The sequence below is a fragment of the Sinocyclocheilus grahami genome, unplaced genomic scaffold (genome assembly GCF_001515645.1).
Source record: "Sinocyclocheilus grahami isolate Dianchi unplaced genomic scaffold, SAMN03320097.WGS_v1.1 scaffold323.1, whole genome shotgun sequence".
Classification (NCBI taxonomy): domain Eukaryota; kingdom Metazoa; phylum Chordata; class Actinopteri; order Cypriniformes; family Cyprinidae; genus Sinocyclocheilus; species Sinocyclocheilus grahami.
Genome location: NW_015505502.1, coordinates 221,833 through 242,515, shown reverse-complemented (window position 1 = coordinate 242,515; position 20,683 = coordinate 221,833). Strand labels below are relative to the sequence as shown.

General features: G+C 36.4%; 1 protein-coding gene across 1 annotated transcript in view; it reads left to right on the top strand.

The window, feature by feature from the left end:
• The window catches only part of LOC107602268 (cysteine-rich motor neuron 1 protein-like), a 134,447-nt gene that overhangs the window by 104,620 nt on the left and 9,144 nt on the right, over positions 1-20,683 (top strand). The window contains exons 7-9 of the mRNA XM_016294728.1: positions 13,003-13,131; positions 14,184-14,340; positions 18,216-18,337. Of these exons, the coding sequence (XP_016150214.1) occupies positions 13,003-13,131; positions 14,184-14,340; positions 18,216-18,337 (408 nt within the window). The remainder of the gene's footprint in view (positions 1-13,002; positions 13,132-14,183; positions 14,341-18,215; positions 18,338-20,683) is intronic.

Below are 20,683 nucleotides of genomic sequence, written 5' to 3'. Positions count from 1 at the left end.
AATAGGAGCTCTCAGAAACTGTTAGTTTGCAAGTGGTGATTATGAGCTCTACAAGGACATAAATGCTTTTTACAAGACAGCATCTTGTTATTGCTGTAATATCAACATGGCATGAATGCAGTTGCTAGGTCGTTCTGGGTGTTTGCTAAAGTGTTGTACTGTAGGTGGTCAGTAGATTGCTAAATTGTTGCTTACTGGCTTAAATCAAGTGGTCTCTGTGATATTCTGGCCACTAGATATAGTTTGAGTCCTTTCAATATGATTTTTTTTACACCCAATTACACAACCAGGCGATGGGGTCAAAGAACAGATCATTAACGCTAAATATGAGCATTAATTCAGTGTTGTAGTCAAAACCAGCTCATTCAAGTCCAAGTCCAGTCTGAGACTTGAGTAGGTTGAGTCCGATTCAAGATCGAGTCCAAATGCTTCCGAGTTCAAATGGCATATTTTACATGAACTTGATGTCTTGTGGACTTACGATGGCTGATGCATTATCAATGGCTGATGCATAATCAGCTAATCAGTGTCTTCAGGCTGACTAGAAATGTCCAGGCAAGAGTGTTAGAGCTGGTTGGCCCTCCAGGAGCATGCTTGGACACCTCTACCGTAGGGTCTCCCATTCATCATTTTCGGTTTCAGAAGGGTGCTCATGTGTGCCCCCTTTTTAGCCACTACGCTCCCTCAGTGTGCACTTGGGCAGATCTGAGGAGAGTTCCACAGCAGACTTCTACCCTATAGTCAAAGCGACATTATATCACAAAAGTGTGCAATCATAAGATGGCCACAAGTGGCTTAAGCTGCCATTTGGGACAGGGTCTAAATATGCATTTATTTGTCATCACAGTGACTTATTTAATGAAACTAATCACCATCAGACTAAAATAAACTGGGATTCTCAAGACTGGTATCTATGTGTGTGAGTAAATGCTTTCTTTCTCCATTTCCTCTCAATGTTCTCTAGCACTCAGAGTTTTTTTTGAGTTTCCATTCCAGTCACATACTCTGTGTGAATAATCTACTAGACCGAGAGCAATGCAGGCAGTTACTTACCTGGATCCCCCAGCAACACACTTCCAGCACAACCCAAACATCTCCATCGCCTCAAATCTCAGGTCTATCGTGTCGTGTCTACTTTACTGTAATGCAATGCTGCACCAAAACCCTTCCTGTGGATTTCCCTCCATTAGACCTTGCTCCCTACCCTCACCTACGGTGGAATATCATATCCCGCCTTTGCCGTGTATTTTTCATATTGCTCACAGATCTATAGCGGTTACCCCTGGGACTTCCACTCCCACTGCAGCTGGCTGGGTTTCCCCCTCTGTGTTTGTTGCGAGGGAGAGATTCACATTGTTTTGTATCTCATCATAAGTTTGATTAAGCACCGTGAAGTACGGCGTGCACCTCGGTATGCAGGGGCATGGACTACATTCTTGTAGAGAGGGTTTCAGCGAGTGATAGATGAGTGGCAGGTATGTTGGATAATGAATTTCTCCCAGGACTGGCTGTGTGTAGACCGATGACATCATCTTTTTGAAAAGAGCTGGGGAATATAGATTTTCGCACTTCGCTGCTTGCCGTCTAGATTTTTAAATCACAAAAGCAACATGATGTTTTTTTCTCTCTTCCTGTTACTTGTAGTCTCAGGATCGCCGGGAATGGAAAGCTTGTTCAGAGCAATTAACAATCTTATCAGGCCATCCTAAGTGCCAGACTGACAATATGTGTGGGGGAGGATATGAAAAATCGTACTAAACAACCACCCTTTTTTGTGGCTGTGGAGGCGAGGCTCCACCAACTGTCGTGTTGGTTATGATCAATGCTGTTCCAGTGGAATTGAGTCACACCGGGGGTAATAGGATTCCTGTCTGTCTCATCTACCTTCTGCACCTTCACCCTCCTTCCAATTAAAGATCCAAGCAAATGAAGCATCCTTCTCTTGCTCCGACTCAGTATATAGAGAGAAAACAACGCCTGGATTGCTTTGTCTCATAGTGGTGCTTGATAATAGTGAAGGCAAGCATTACTATTACTATGGCTCACACTCAGGGTTAGGGATGTTAACAAATGTTCTACGGACATGAGTGATACCTTAAATTGTTGCTTCTTGAGAAGCAGCTTCTAAGCAGTCTAACTTGCGATTTTCACATGGTGTATGATAAATCTTTCCAAAAAATCAGAAAGACTTTGCATTGAATGTGATTTAAAGCTTGACTACTGTCAACATTATCTACTAATGTAGGATGGTCATTTATGATATATACAGTGTGACGATATAAATAAAATTGTTTTATTTGAAATATGTCTCTAAGACAAGTGTTACATTCTAAATGATGTAAACTATGTACTATCGTCTTAAATGGAGCATTTAACGTTAACATTTTTAATAACACAGAAACATTTGACATTCATTTGTTTAAAAAAAGGCATTTCAAATGCAGCGTGTTGTCGTTAGCTTTAGCATGTTCAGCTTTGCACGTTTTGCCTCCATCAATTTTTAAATGCATAAAAAATAATAATCAAATGTGATGACATGCAATTTGTAAAGTATTTAATTATCCAATAAATAGGCCTTAACACATTATTTAATATATCCAACCAAAAAAAAACGTTTAACACTTTACAATAAGGTTCATTAGTTAACTACTTTAGTTAACATGAACTAAGCATGAACAATAATTCTACAGCATTTATTAATCTTAGCTAATGTTAATTTCAACATTTACTAATGCATTATTAAAATCAAAAGTTGTGCTTGTTAACATTAGTTAATTCACTGTTAATTAACATGAACTAACAATGAACAACTGTATTTCATTAACTAACATTAACAAAGATTAATAAATACTGTATTAAATATATTGTTAGTAAATACATTAACTAACATTAACAAATGGAACCTTATTGTAAAGTGTTACCAAAAACAAACTATAATATAATATTTATTTATTTCAATCTAATATCACAACATAAGTTATTTTATAAAATGGTGACAGTATAATAATAATAATAATAATAAGTATTAGTAAATAATAAGATTATGCACACATATTGATATCAAATTTTTATACTGCTTCCCTCTGTAATAGTAATAATTATTATTATTATTTTTATAGTAATAGTAATAATAATAGTTGTTGTTATTGTTGTTGTTGTTTTGTTGTTAGTAGTAGTAGTATTTGTATTAGCAACTTAGCAACTACTTCACAACACTCTATCATTGTGAGGTGAGTTTTGCGAGTTTGTGTCAAACAAAAAAGTTTTGCGGTGCACCTAAATCAGAATGCAAAGAGTCTAATTAGTAGCCCGTAAAACTTGAGGTTGTTTGAGCTAGTTGAGGTCGTGAGGGAGAGAGGAGAAGAGAGCAGTGGATTGACAGAGAGTGACAGCAGCATGTCTGCAGACCTGCACAGAGCAGCAAGCTCACATTCACCCCTTTTCAATTAATCTTTCATACGCCTTTCGGCCTGTGAAGCAATTAGAGGTTTAGATGGGTCTGCCTGAGTGTGGAGAGCACTCACTTCAGTATGGTGGTGAAGTAAGGGGGTAGTGCACTATGGCTTTCCATACAAAGTTCTATACACAATTCTGCTGCTGCATCGCAAACCACATCTCAAATACAGTGCTCTCTCTTTATTTTAATTCTCTCTCTCTCTCTCGCTCTTTCTCTGGGCGGTGCAGAGGTGGATCAAAGGCACCATGTGTGCCTGCTCATCATCACGGACTGCAGTGAAAGGTTAAAGCACAGATAGACTATGTGAATGTGAAAATATTCAAACAGTTTCAAAATCCTCCCACTGTGATGACAAGGTGACTATCCGCTTAGTGCTTTATATGAATTAATTACTCCATATTTGGATGGTGCAGCTGAGTGGTTTAAAGGGATAGTTCAAGTGTCGTTGAAACCGGTATGGTAATCTTACTTCCAGGGAGCATAACTTCTTAAAAAAAAGAAGTTTAGCAGATTGTCTCACATCATAAAAGCAGTCCATGGGCATATTTACACTTTCTACCGCAGTGCACAAAAGAGTTATTTTGCACAAATATTCTTTTCCATACAGTTAAACTCCAGAAATGACCAAAAAAAGCACCATAAAAGTGGTCTGATATGACATACTCATAAAATAGCTTTGTGTGATGACATTTAAATAATTCAACTCCATTCTTTTAAGGCCGTGACACACCAAACCGACATCAAAGAACTAGCGGCAACAAAAGCTGACTGTGGTGTCGCCTCACGTTGCTGCTGTCTGGGACAAAATGTTATGCTTGAACACAGTGCAAAGACAACAGCCAACTAGGACGAACATTCTGCGCCTGTGTGAGAGAAAAACAACTCTCCATACCACTAGGTGGCAGTAGTCTGTGTTAAAAACAAGAAACCAGAAGAGCTAGGACCGCGCATATACAAACTGTAAACAAAGCCGCGCTTTATTAGCATTTTCAGACCTTGCTCACCACAGACATCTGACAAGTTCCTTTGTTGTGTGCTTGCTTTCGTCACCTCCATTTTGTGCACTATTCGCCAAGTTGAACAGCCAATCAGGGTGATCTCTCAAACCGATGAGCTCTCCCGCTGATTTAACTTGTGCAAGCAGACAAAATGCCACCAACCGGACCAATGCAAAACTGACAGACACTCAGCAACAACCGTCATGGGCCGACCGTCAACTTGGTGTGTAAATCGTTACTCACAAAAAACTATCATATGGTGTCAAAAGACTTGGAATACAGTTTTTGAAATCATATGGGCCACTTTTATTAAACTTTTGCTGTGTTTTATTTATAATTGTTAGTGAGCTATTCCTTTAAAGATCTGGAATGGTATCCAGAAGGTTGCAGGTTTGAATCCAGCAAGGAGCCATTCATTAAGCGTTACGATTGAGCCCTTGTGCAAGGCTATAAGTTGCTCCAGGGCTACTTTCACTGTAATAAATATTGTATACTGTTGCTCTGGATAAAACCATCAGCTCAATGTCAGTAAGGACCAGTAGTAGTACCAAAGGGTTGATATATATTTGGCCATCTATTCTTCACGACCACAGTATAATGTAGGATCTTTAAATAGATGTTCCAGGTTCAATACAATGTACGCTCTTTTGAAAGCATCATTGGCCTCATGTCAATAAATGAAGACTTAATTTTTAAACTCAATTTGACAAACAAAAAAGAGATTAAAGTAATGCACTTGCTATGAATGTCTGTCTCACACTGTGGAAAGTTAAAAGCAGAATATGCAGCTTATTTATTTTTTAATAAAGTGCTCTACAGATTTTTCAGTCCAAAAAATGTGAGATATTTGAGTTCTCAAAATCATTCTTTGAATGGTGGGACTACTGTTTTGCGTGAATGGATATCTGGACATCTAGCTGCCAAGGCAATAACTAAGTGAATTCTTCTCTATATGAACTATCCCTTTTGGCTTTATGATGCAAAACTTACTGGGTTTATTGTCTTTACATGATCATCAGAGTTGAATTAAGGCATAAACAAGGTTAATAAATGATTTTTTGACACTAGTCTCATATTAATGTGTGTAAGGTTTACGTATTGTGGCCATACTTTTACAAACGAATACAAAAAAGTGCATTGCATACTGTATTTGCTTGTTTTTTTTAACTGAGGTTCAAATTGTCTGTCTTAGATGTCTATAGAATGCAACTAGTTTTGAACCCAGAACTTTTAAGTACTAATTTAGGGACTACAGTCACTGAATATGTTCAATGCTATTTGTGTACAGAAAGATTCAAATGCCATGGAGAACAACGGTTTAATGTGTCCGTGACTCTGTTACACACTTTAAAGGGATAGTTCACCCAAAAAAGAAAATTCTGTCATTAATTACTCACCCTTGTGTCGTTTCAAACCCGTAAGACCTTCGTTCATCTGAGGAACACAAATTAAGATATTTTTGATGGAATCTGAGAGCTGTCTGACCCTGCATAGACAGCAATACAACTGAAATGTTCCCAAACGTAGCGAGGAGATCTGTAAAATAATCCATGTGACATCAGTGGTTCAACCGCAATTATACGAAGCTACGAGAATACTTTTTGTGCGCAAAATAAAAATAAATAACGACTTTATTCAACAATTCGTCTCCTCCGCGTCAACCTATAGCGCCATTTTGGAGAATGTCCGCTGGACGTAAACAGCGTATGCTGTTCTGTCTCGTAGCTTCGTAAAATTACGGTTGAACCCCTGATGTCACATGGATTATTTTACAGATCTCCTTGCTACGTCTCTGGAATTGGGAACATTTCAGTTGTATTGCTGTCTGTGCAGGGTCAGACAGCTCTCAGATTCCATCAAAAATATCTTCATTTGTGTTCCGAAGATGAACGAACGTCTTACGGGTTTGAAACGACATGAGGGTGAGTAATTAATGACAGAATTTTCATTTTTGGGTGAACTATCCCTTGAACTCGTGCACAGTTCTGTTTTTGTTACCTTGGTGGTTCCTTTTATAACAAAGCCTGTTGTCTCCTGTCAGAGTCGGAGTGTCGGCAGCCTTGTGACAGCAGTTCTGCAATCAAAAGATATGACTGTTACTCCATTCAAGGATGAACTCTTTTCTCTTTTTTTTCTTGATGGGTAAAATAGAAATGGCCATTCGCATTCAGCAGAGCCATATGTGGCCCTATTACAAGATGGGAAATGGGGAAATAAAAGGCAGCTGTAATGATGCCTGATATCCCCCTCGATAGAGGTCTTAAATAGCCATACCTGTTGGCAAGGTCTAGAGAATGCTGCTCTCACTGCACCTGACATTTACATGCGGCATGTTACATGCAGCTGCTTGGGAAAGTGATGGACACATTCAAGAGTCGTTTCTCATCACCCTTTGCCTTCATGTTACATTAATACTGAAGGGCCAGTTAGAAATATGATGAGACATTCAGGTAAAAAAAATATATATATATATACTCATACACTTAGATATAACAACTTTGTTACGTCAAAATAAGACTTGAAATGCTTTGATGACTGATGATCCGAATAATTCAAAAATAGTTCAAAGTTAACTATTAAAAAGAATAGCTGAACATAAGTTAACATATACAATATATTGTTTAAATTGTTACTGCCTTCAGTTATTATTTTGGAATAAATGTAAAATGCTTAAAAACACTAACTTCATGAGATTCATACTTGGCTTTAATAGACAGTATATTGATTACATTGTTAATGTAAAAATATAAAATAGAATTGTTTTCTTTTTCGAATTGTGTAAGTAATGTTTATTTAACCAAGAAAATGTGAATATATATATATATATATATAATATTTCACAGTATTACTCTTTTACTGTATTTTTGATCAAACAAATGCAGCCTTCATGATATATATGAAACAAATTTCACAACAGAGCATTTATTCATTTATTCTACTGGCACTGGCTTTGAAAATGTAATGGTCAAATCATTAATGTCATTAAAATCTTTTCAATATTTGTAGTGTTGGTTCATTTAATATTTAGTACCTTTTTCAGAATCTACAAAATCTGGCCAGTTAGTAAGTACATTTTTTAAATATTATTCGAATCATTATCAGGCCAGAAGTAACTGTTGTGTAACGTATTGTAATATTCAGTATAGCCGCAACACAGGTGCTGGTTTGTTTGTCCTATTTTGTGAACAGATGTGTCCATTCCAGTGGTGTCTTTTGGCAGTGAAACCATCCCACCGCTGCTGGTGTGTGTCCATGTCCCACCTCAGTCCTGCAACTGTCCTCTGAGCCCTGTTGGACACAGCCCTGACTCTATCCCCCGGTCCCAGGACAGCTTAATTTAGCTTATTTGGCAGCTGCCCTGCACTCTGTGCATTTTTATTTCCTAATTGTTATTTGTTAGAAGACCTCATTTCCTCAAGGTGACACCCTCTCCCTGTCAGAGGCAAGTTATTGTACCAGACGCAGCATGTGTAATTAAGCAAATGAAAGCTGTCAGGTTTGGTTGAACCCCCAAAGCTCGCACATCACATTTGGAGCGAACCCCACAGCCATTAGTATTTTGCACCGAAATTGTTCCACATTCAAATATGTGCCTTCATTTTCACATACAATGCACTTGTTTATTTCTAAAAGTCTTTGAATATGAGCCTGCTCTGTTGGTTGTGCGGCTAAATAGGAAGAAACAAAATAAGGCACCAAAGCCAACATGGCTTCATATGTTACAGTAGTGTTAATGCAACAGTGCTTTTTAATGAATAGGGGAAAAAAAGTATTCGCCTCAGGTTTGTATTTTTTATTGCTAAGAGCTTGTTTTTAATTTAATAACAATGTCTTTACATCTGAGAAAAGTTGAGGAGAGATAAGTTGCAAACGTCTCACAATTTGCCGCCCTTTATAATAAGGTTTAATAAAAAATTATAGACTTTTGGGAAGCGTAGACTTAAAAAAATATATATATAATAATAATAAACCTGAAAATCTGGTCCAAACTACGTTTATTTGGAATTATGTAATCGTTTATATTTTTTGGTACTTTACCGTTTTATATTTTGGAGTCGAATAAGATGTTTTATGTTGAGCAGGGCTGTATTTATTTGAACAAAAACACAGTAAAAACAGTAAAATTGTGAAATATTATTACAATTTAAAATAACTATTTTATATTTTAATATATTTTAAAGTCTTCAGCGTCACATGATTCTTCGGAAATCATTCTAATATGCTGATTTGCTGCTCAAAAAACTTTCTTATTATTATTAGTATTATCAATGTTGAAAACAGTTGTGCTGCTCAATATCTAATATTTAATTATTTTTTATAAAGACACCTGCAGCTGTGTATCATTCAACTACACAGTATCATACGAACAATCAGCTAGCAATGATACCGATTTAAGTTTCACAAATCAAAACTGAAGCTTTATTTTTATTCAACGTCTGAAAATCCAACTTGTGTGTTTGTAAGTCTTTCTGTGTGATTCAAAAAAGAATGTAATTTGTCGGTAAATCTGATTACACTATAGACATGCTTTATGTTCGTTTTGGTTGTAGCCAGTGAATGTGTAGTAGAAAGATATGTCTGGGCTTTATTTTGCAGTACAACATTTTTATCTCTTCATATTTATTTCAGACTTTAACTCACAACTCTGGTAAAAACTACCCAACTAATTTTGATTTACCGTGGCGCTGTAGGTTCAGTAATGGTGAAGGAAACACCACCAACATTTCCAAAAGCTGTCCTGAATGTATTAAAAGGATTGTTCACCCCATATGATTTTCTTTCTTTCCTTGAAACACAAAAAACAGAAGTTGCTTGTTTACACTTACATTTTCCATACAATAAAAAAAAAGACACTGTCGAGCTTTACGACCAAATTTACTTCTTAAAAGGCAGGCCATGACAACTGTATTTACATTCAGTCCGAGAAGTGTATACTAAACTGAACTGAACAATTAGTTATTAATGCAATGTCGGCACTCTCTTTTGGCCACTGACAGCTCATGTCTCTCTCTTCCCCATGTGCGATGCAAGCGAATCAAAAGAGGTTTGTGTCTTGACTCATTTGCAAATTCTGACACAAGTCTGTCTCTCTCCACTGCAGTGTCTCCCACCATCCGTGCGGTCTGGGGTCAGCCCACCAGAGACAGCTTAATGAGCATACACAAAACACAGTGGGTCTGCTGTACTAATAATTGCATACAAGCAGCACACGTACATTCATTCGTTTTCATCCTTGTTGTAATGTTAATAATTCCTGGTTATTCTTCATGAGGAAGCATGCACCCTCAGTTAATATTTAGCATAATACACAGCCAAACCGTCTTCATATAGTTCACTTTGAGAACACACACTGAAAGATCTTTGTGTAAAGGACATGACAGTGAATTGCCCCTTTAAAATGGATCATCTGTTGTTGGTCGAGAGAAATCGAAAAGCATACTCGTGTTTGCTTATGTACTTCATCATGAAATTGATTCCCTACTGCAGAACAACACTGCATTCAAAGCTAAATGTGGAGAAGAAAAAAAAACTGAGAAGAGCCAAGAGGGAAGCTGATTGGATGAGTGGTTTGACAGGCACAAACCAATCAATTCAATCAGTAATTTCAGCATGTACTACAAGCATTCAGGTTTTGCAGGAGTGGTGAATTATAGATTCTGGTCGCGCTGTGAAAAAGTCAATTTCCTGCGATGATGGTTCGTTTTTGGACTGCTGCCATCAACTCTGTTTGTAGTCATGAAGGCATTTATTATCCATTTCAGATCTTGACACTTTATCTATCCACCTCTCTTTCTTTCTGTATTTCCATCTGACTGTTTCTCATCTTTATCAGAACGTAGTACAACTTTCGATCGGATCAAATAGAAACTTGTCAGTTTCTTGTGTTAAAACCTAAATGTGACCCTGGACCACAAAACCAGTCTTAAAGGGATAGTTCACCCAAAAATGAAAATTTGATGTTTATCTGCTTACCCCCAGGGCATCCAAGATGTAGGTGACTTTGTTTCTTCAGTAGAACACAAACAAAGATTTTTAACTCAAACCGTTGCAGTCTGTCAATCTTATAATGGCAGTCAATGGGCTCCACAGCTTCGAGAGTAAAAAAAACATACACAGACAAAACCAAATTAAACCTTGCGGCTCGTGACGATACATTGAGGTCTTAAGACATGAAACGATCGGTCTGTGAAAGAAACTGAACAGTATTTATATCATTTTCTTACCTCTGATCCACTGCAATGTCTGAGCGCGTTCATAACATCCAGCGCGTGATGCGTGTACGTGCTCTGGCATAGTAGACATAGATATATATAAGTAGATGCCTCATTAGTGACTGTTTCTATGAGCTGCGACATTGAGGTCTTAAGACATGAAACGATCGGTCTGTGAAAGAAACTGAACAGTATTTATATCATTTTCTTACCTCTGATCCACTGCAATGTCTGAGCGCGTTCATAACATCCAGCGCGTGATGCGTGTACGTGCTCTGGCATAGTAGACATAGATAAGTAGATGCCTCATTAGTGACTGTTTCTATGAGCTGCGATACGTTCCAAAATGGCGGACGCGTCAACGTATCTGGAGCGGTCGAATAGGGCATCTATACATATCTATGATAGTAGACGCATGTGCGGAAGCGATCTTTCGCACGTATATGTCACTCATTATTTACACAGTGCAGAGATTGCGGACGTGTTCACTGGCACTGCGATGTTCTAAAGGTATTTAGAAGTACAGGTCATCACAATGGAAGACGATTTTGATATATCATCAGACAACGTGGAATTTTTGCCCAACTGTATTTATTTGACGTCACGCGCCGGATGTTGTGAACGCACTCAGGACAGTTGGACATTGCAGTGGATCAGAGGTAAAAAATTATATAAATACTGTTCAGTTTCTTGCACAGACTGATCATTTCGTGTCTTAAGACCTTAATGTATCGTCACGAGCCGCAGGGTTTAATTTGGTTTTGTCTGTGTATGTTTACTCTCAAAGCCGTGGAGCCCATTGACTGCCATTATAAGACTGATAGACTGCAACGGTTTGAGTTAAACATCTTCGTTTGTGTTTTACTGAAGAAACAAAGTCACCTACATCTTGAATGCCCTGTGGGTAAGCAGATAAACATCAAATTTACATTTTTGGGTGAACTATCCATTTAAGTCGCTGGGGTATATTTGTAGCAATAGCCCAAAAATACATTGTATGGGTCAAAATTATTGCTTTTTCTTTTATGCCCAAAATCATTAGGATGTTAAGTAAAGATCATGTTCCATGGAGATATTTTGTAAATTTCCTACTGTAAATGTATCAAAACTTAATTTTTGATTAGTAATATGCATTGCTAAGAACTTCATTTGGACAACTTTAAAGGCGATTTTCCCCATGTTTAGATTTTTTTTGCACCCTCAGATTCCAGATATTCAAATAGTTGTATCTCGGCCAAACATTGTCCTATCGTAACAAACCATACATCAATGGAAAGCTTATTTGTTCAGCTTTCAGATGTTTTATGAATCTCAATTTCGAAAAATGGACCCTTATGACTGGTTTTGTGGTCCAGGTCACAAATGAAAAAATGGTTTGCGTGTCATCGATATACAGTGAGTTTCTATATTAAACACATCTATAATCTGATACTAGATTCAGCCAAATCAGTTATAACCAGGTGGGATTTTTATTAGACTGAGATGTCACCATGTGCAAAAAGAGAAATAAGATGACGTTTTTCTCATTTATTTAAGGGATAGTTCATCCAAAATTAAATTTGATTCAGTGTTGTTTTTGGTGACTAAAACTGACATTTTTAAAAATTATTTTCATTTATTGAAATAAAGCTAAAATAGTATAAAAAATAAATATTGGATAAAAAATAATAATTATAATAATAAAAAGTAGTGAGTCTTGGCAAGTAACTGAAATAAAACAAGTTGAAGTTTAAGTACTAAAATTACTAAAACTAAAACTGAAATAAAAATAAAGCTAAATAGAAATTAAAAACAAAGTATAGTAAAAAATCATTACTAAAATAAAAATGAAAACTTTAAATAAAAGCTCATTTAAAAATATAGCAAATATTATAATAGTATATAAATAATACTAAAATAACACAAGTTATATTATATTGAAAAGATTGGCCAGGATATTCTTCAAAAACTATCATCAAAATAAAAATGGAAACTTAAAATATAAAAATAAAAGCTATTTTTTTAATATTCCAAATATTATAATAATATATAAATAATACTAAAATAACAGTTATATTATATTGAAAAGAGTGGACAAGGTATTCTTCAAAAATTCTTATTTTGCCTTCCACAAAACAACATGAGGATGAGTAAGTGATGGCAGGATTTTAGTTTTTGTGTGAACTATCCTCTTAACAGAAACTTAAAGTATGTGTAAAATTGTTTGCCTCCTATGACTCATAAGTGTAGTCCCGTTTGAGCCCCTAAGATCCCGTATTCTTTCTCTGTCTCTTTAACTATCTGACTTAGTCAAGAGTGACTCACATCCTCTGGGGGAATATTTTTTGTTTTTTAGAACCCACCTACATCACTATGGTGCCCCCTGCCTGCGGTTCACTGGACAACTGCACGCTGGTGGAAAAGAGCTGCCTGTACGGCTTCCGGATGGACTCCAACGACTGCAGGATGTGCAGCTGCAAGACACGTAAGTGAGCTGTGAACTGGAGAAGTGCTTCATCTTCCTCACCCCATACAGACGCTGTCAGGCGGTCTTTAGCGGTGTTCTCTCCAGACACTGACTGGCTTTAGCAGAGATGTTTATGAGGATAAACACTGAAGGGCAGATGGATTAAGGGATTGTTTTTATACTAAGATAGGCTGAGTGAATTGAAGTCTGACAAATGTCAAAGGAAAAAGATAATAATGCTGGTTTTAATTATTTTGGGTGGGACCATAAGCCTAGTTGTGGATCATAAATATACTATTTAAAGATATATACTACTTGTCAAACGTTTGGACACACTTGACTGAATTTGTTTCTCAGAAACTTTTGATTTGAAAGTCTGTCTGAATGTAAATATATGCTTAAATTTATGCTTTGTAGGCAAACATAAATTGTGCCTGTGTATGATTTTTTTTATTTGCACTCTAAATATAATAAATAATAAATATAACATGAATATACAAATATAGTATAATATGTTATAATACAACATATAATACACTGTAAAAAAAAATCTGTAAAAACTGAATTAATATAAAGGAGTTTTCCATATTTCTTTTTACAGGTATTTTACTTTTTTGTTTGTTTTTGTTTTTTGCACTTCATTGCTTTGTGTTTTAGGGTTAACGTTTTTTTTTTTATATATATAAAATATATTTAGGTATTTATTGGTATATTATATTAGTATATTGGTATGTAATATAATATAATCAGTGCTTATCAAACTAAAATAAAATAAATAAATAAATAAAAAAGATAAGATAAATGAATATTAAACTATTCAATTAAAAACATAACCTAAAATTTAATTAAATTAAATTGATATGACAATTAAAAAATAGCAATGGATGACTTGTATTGTATTATATTATATTAATTATATTATGTTATTATTTCTTTATGTATTAATGTATGTTGGATGTATCTTGTTTTTGCTTCCCTGTCTACGTGTTGATCTTAAAGCATGTATATTAAGGTAATTAATGTCTAAAGCTGTAATTAATTAGTCTCTTCTGTTTTCTTCTAACCTTCAGGAGAAGAGTTGTGCAGTGGTCTAATTGCCAGCTGCACTCTGAAATGCCCTTTTGGCTTCCAGACTGACATTCACGGCTGTGATGTTTGCCAGTGTCGCCCACGTCACAAGAAGTGCAAAGCTGTGGCCTGTGCCAAGGACTGCCCATTCGGCTATATGTAAGAAAACAATAATCTGATTCACAGAGGTAACAATAACAAGAAGTGCAGTTTCTATTAAACGTTCATTGTTAGTGGTACAGTATGTGATCAAATCTCTGATGACTTTATGAAAACCCATAAAGCTCTTCCTGACATTGTTTCCTTGAGCCAGTCACATTAGTTTCACTTTAAGGCAATTTGGATTAAAGTTCAACTACATGACGTGTTAGGTTTTAGCTTTAAGGATTAGTATAAGAATGTCTTACTTCTCCCCCGACTTAAGTAATAATATGGTTAAATAAAATTCCAAACCATTTTGTCCTTTTTTTATGTCATTTTTACCCCAATGATTTTCTATACTATCAGGAAAGGCAGCAGTCGTTAGTTGTCACAAACTGAAGCGAATCCTGCACTGTTCTAGAGAAATTGTGAATGACACAATGATCCCCGGTGCTATGCTTTGCTTGTTTGTGCCCGACTGCAAGTTTAGAGCTGACAGCTAATTAGGGCCGGCTCAGATCAGCGCCTCTGATTGCACCGTGTAAAGGATGAGCTGCGATAGTGAAGCTGAACGCTTAATCTACACAACACCATGTCTCGACGCAACTATGAATAAACACTGCTGCTCCACATCTGCAAAAAAAACTGCTCCAATTACGCAGGCAGATCACCGAGCAAATTTGTACAAACTTTTGTGGAGCTGTGCAGTCGACAGGTTAGAGAGACACCTTGTGACGAATGGAGATGAAAAAGTGGAGAAAAGTGCAAGAAAGTATACACGACTACTTTCAGTTACTGATGCCTAATTGTCAGGGGGTTTTTTCGCTTTATATTCATACAAGAGCACAGGGAAATGGGGAACAGGATTGGGAACTTGAATTTGTTGCAAGCCAGATTTAAACCCAAAAAGCCCAAATGAGCACCACCAGTCAATATCTCAATGAGGTGTCAGAGCATGTTGTGGCTCCAATGATTATTTCATCAGTAAACCTTTCTTTGCGGAAGCCTTTTATTTTATTATATAATGATTAAGGATGTTGTTAAAAAAAAAAAAAAAGTTACCCACTTCTACACTCAACCATGTACCAATGGTGTGTTTCCCAAAAGCATCCTTGGCCAACTATAGTCGCAAGTTCTGTTAGAAACATAGTTCAGTGGTTTGGTAATCCTAACATCCCAAAATAGTTCCAGCAAACATTTGACAAAGTTCAACAAAGTTACAACGGTTTCAAAAAACAGTCCTGATTATTGCAACAATATGGTGGTTAGCAGCTAGTTACGGTGTGGTTAAACGCACTCAAGGTCCAACACAAGTTTCCACCATGAAGTAATTTGTCTATCACACTGAAAACAAAACGCTCCGCAATATAACACCATCACAGCTGTTGAGTGAGCTTTGGAACCAATCAGATTTCACTGTGGGCAGAGCTATCTAGCAATTGATTTTTAATTACAGCAAAGCTGATTTTAAGAGCAGCACAACCAATTCCCCTTCAGGTCAAGTATAGGCACGTACATTTTTCAGTCTGGTTCTCATGAGAGCACACATAGATTTGGTCTGGTGCTCACACTGCACATAGTGTGACTCATTAAATATAACTATAAAAATAAAATAACAATAGTGACGGTAGTATTATTGCACTTTATTTATTTCGTATTTTTAAATAAAATAATAGCAATAATAAAAATGAGCGTGACAATACTATTATATTTTAAAATAAAAAGTGAATATTAAAAATACAATTATTTTGTAGTAAACTTAAAAATACAATGCTAATATTTACATTTTCTTTCTTTTTTTTATATGAATTTTCATAATTTTCAATCCTAAAATCAGCAAGCTTTTATTTTGGCGGGTTGCCGACAAGTAAGTATATGCGCTGTCTGTTTTAGTGCTGCCGAGTGAAGCACGTCAGTAAATGAAATGTCAGTTTCGCACTGGCAGATTTATGCTTTCAGTTCGAATGGAAATCTTATACAGTATTACAGTTAGTCGATCTAAAACGGTGATTGTGCATTAACAGCTGTCAACCATGTCGGTGCGCAAATGAGCACTCTGAACTTATTTACCCAGCGCATTTTTTATTTTGGTCACACATGCGCACCTGCGCACCACTTATGTGCACCCCTGAGTATAGGTCTCTGCAGTACGCTAGAGGTTGTTGCCCAATCAATTAAGGGCGTTTCCCAGTCTGTGGCCATATTTCAACTGCTTTACCCAATTTGCTCCATCCCACTGAGGGCTAGATTTTGGGGTGGGGTTACGAGTGGAGCTTCATGATTTTTTTCCAGCTGAGTTAAGCAGTTGATAAATGCCCACTTATTGGGGAATGCCCTTTTTGCTCTGCAGAGATTCCCTTCTCCTTCAGGTTGGAGTTGTGATGTAGTAGGTGCAAATATTCCGGACATGCGCTGTGCCGCATATGGGAAATGTAGGTTCGAATTTGGCTTGCGTCGCTACCCAAACCCATTCCCCCTCGTCTGCCCCATGATTGTCTCCGAATACTGTCTCTATATTAAAAAAGTGGTGAAACGACTCCCAAAATGTTAAAGGAAAACTTTTGTTATTAGGTGTACTGTTCCTTTAAAATATAATAAAGACTGTAATGACAAGTGCAGAGAATGAGGCATCGGCTTGACTGGTCTTGCATCTCTATAGTATCGTATCTGAGACTCATTCCCTCAGGTGTGGTTGAATAAAGAGGAGTCTTTATTTATCAGAATTTGGCCCCTGGCCCATCGTTGTCTCTTCCCACCTCAATTCTGCCGTCATGAATGAGCACACAAGTGCAAATGCTTGCATCTCAGATTCTAATTTTAGATATCTATTTATGCCCTCTCAAAGTTATGGCCAAGGATCATGCTTGTGGCTTGAATAATGCATGCAGCTTAGCTCAGACTTCCTCCTCTTGCAAAAAGAATATTGATATTCCCTACTGCTGACATCATAGCTGATAGCTTCTTATCACCAAACCAAATACACACTGCACATGGCTGCTTCTCGGGCCTATTATTCATCCGATAAGAGTGGATAGGGGGATGAAGGATGGGAAGAAACATGTGTATGTGTGTGTGTATGAGATGGGCAGTTGGGGTTCAGGCCAGTGTGCTCTGGATGAGTTTGTTCTCCAAGGAAGTTGCCTTGGCCATCAGGGAGCATTTTGATTGGTCGTTTTGGTTAGTCGTCTTTAATGTGCCATCTGCTGACAGCACTCCAAGTAAGGTCAACAAAGACTCTCTCTTTCCTCTCTCTCTCTTCTTCTCACTTTGTTCCGGTGTTAACAGATGACATTGAACCATGTCTTTGGCACCTGGTGTATAATGCCAAGCTTTGATGTGCCAATGACAAAGTGTGCACTGACTCTTTATGAAGTCCATATGTCTTGAAGGGTTATTTTAAAGGTGCACTGTTATATATACTGTATATATACACATATAAACCAGTTTTTAGGGCCCATTTACACAGAACACGTTTTTTGCGGAAAAATAGATGGTTGCCTTTTTTTTTTAAATTTGACTTATTTTGACTTTAGTTCCGTATTTTTTATTATTTTGTTTAGATTGCCATGTCATGCGTGTGATGATGCATAAGACATGAGTGCAGAGGTCAAAGACATCCGTCTGGTGTCTGTTTACATGGAAATCAATGGAAAAGTAGCACAGTGCAAAAACATGTTCTGTGTGAATGGTCACTTAGACTACTGATATGTCTTGAGTCTTCATTTATATATTATTTGCACATGCATCATTTATAAAAAAATATTTTTGAAAGTATGATATTATCTAAATGTATTTTTTAATGAGAAAACTTACTACAATATGTATGTATTTATCTATGTATGTCTCTTTTAAGATTTCTTGTTCTTTTTCCCCATCTTGTTTTCTGTTATCAGTAAGAACAAGCATGGCTGTGACACCTGTCGTTGTAAGAAATGCCCTGAACTTCCATGTGACATGTCCTGTCCAATGGGCTTCCAACATGATGAGTTGGGCTGTCTGATTTGCCAGTGTAGAGGTAAGTGACTTTTTTGCCTTTTATAGTACTAGTGATTTTGTTTTATCCTTTTATCCACTTGAGCATGACTTTTACATTTCGAATACAAACTTGTTAGTTCCAAATTAGAAATCTGATTCAAATAAATGCACACCTGTAAATGCATCATTTGAATTCTATATTTAAGCACCAATTTAGAAATATTTTGAATTGGCTTTTATTTTTATATTTTATATCAGTTTTCAAATTTTAGTTTCAGTAATTTTAGTGTATGGTTTTGTCTTTGTTGTTTTTTTTCTGTTTAGCTTTAGCTATTTAGATCATTTATTTTTATTTCTGTTATATTTTTAGTCATTTTAATACTTCAATTTTAAAATTTTATTTCTTTTTTAATAGATTTAATTTAATAGATTTAATCCATTTTCAATAGATTTACTTTTCATTAACAACAACACAAAGAACTGTATGAGTTTATTCAGATTAATATAATTTAAAATTATAATTATTTATTACTGATTGGTGACTTTTATCATATTACTGTTGTAGTAACTTTATAAATACAATAAGACACTCAAGGCCATGCATTACTTTTTTTAGACACATGAACACCCCTTACTTTAATACATAAGCCAAATCTGTTTTAATGCCCTTGAAGTAGAAAGCTAACACGGCTCAGATATTTTTTTCCCGTTTAAAATTTTTTTAAATCAAATCAATTTTTGCAAGTCATTTGTATTTAAAAATGTAAGTAGTATAACTCAAAAGCTCTTTTTTTGTCATGGCCAGAGGTGATCTAGTACTACATTGGACCTATACAGCTGAATCAATATGTTGAGGTGTTATTCCTTTAATTTCCATGTGTGAGCCATGTGCACACAGAGGACTGCTGGGCCTTCAATTCAAGAGACCAGGGTCTCCAGCATGACTCATCCCCCATCCCCATATTTTCCATTTATTTTGAGGGCCACCTGTTGTATATACAAAAGCCAGGCCCACAGTTACTCACAGCCCTCCATTATTTATACGAGTCTTGTGTTCTCGTTTGATTCATCTTCAGTAATGAAGCTGGCACGTGAAATATTCACAAGCTCGGTTCGTTTAATGAGACGAGAGAGCAAGGAAAAAGACCCTTTTTTAATCTCCCTCGCGTTGAATTTTTGAAAGCGTACATCCTCCACATATCACCCAGACAGGATTTGAATCAATGTGAAATGGCTCTGTGATATTGACTGGGGTCTGGCTGGAGCCTTGCCACTGTTATGTAGAGGCAGTGAGAGGTGACGCTCTTGGCAGATAGAATGAGATTTGAGAATGTTTTGTGCTCTGGGGTTTGAGGTGTGCGAGGCATCACTTGCATATTTTGTCATTTCACGCTGTCTGTGGAGCAGCCGGTGAAAATGTTTCACTGAAGAGTTCAAATGTCTGGAATGTGAATGTAAATATGATTCAGGGAATCCTCTGGCTTTCCCGTTTAGCTATTAATATGTAAAAAAAAAAATCCATCGGGACCAGACTATATAAACACACTTTTGCACTGTGTCTAAAATAAAAAACAGTTTGATCATTTAAAATTGTAGTCTGCTTTTATTACAAAGCAGTTTATCTCTTGTTTTGTTTGAGGAGCCAGATTTTGCTTCTCATATTGCAATATTGCTTATCGTACAAAAATGTCCTTAAAATCAGAATTATTTTTTTTTTAAATCACTATGTATGAACTGCATGGGTCCATCAATATATAAAATATTATGACATAGGAAAACTGGCAATTTTGTAAATGCATCAAGAAGAGAAAAGGAGTATGCAGTGTTTGGGTTAAATGGCAATTGAATTTCAATGGTTTCCCATTCTCAGCAGACAATAATTCAAATAATGTTTATCCTCATTGCAAGTGAATAGATATTGGCTTATAGTATCATGGTTTTCGATGATGGTTATGTTAAAGCTGGCATGAAATAGTAGTTGTAATAGTCTTTTCTTCTCTTTTGTGACATATATACAAGTGAAACAGCTTCTCAAAAGCAAAAAAAGTATAGGGTAGGATTTTTTTCTTTGTATTGATGTTATTAAATATTAATAGAGAAACTTGGTTTCACTTTATTTTGATGGTCCCTTTTGAACATTCTGTTGACTATAAGTAGCGTTGCACCGGCATGTCTAATAACTCTCATTAGAGTATTAGGCGAGTATTAGTGGGGTTAGAATAAGTTGACATGTACTTGCAAAGTTACTTAGGCTGGCTGCACACTAGACGATTTTAAGCCCGATTTGCATCCCCAAACAATCAGGGGTGTGGCCCGATTCACGGCTTGTCGCAAACGATTTTTGTGTCCAAAAAATCCTCTATTGTGTGGAGTCATTACGATTATT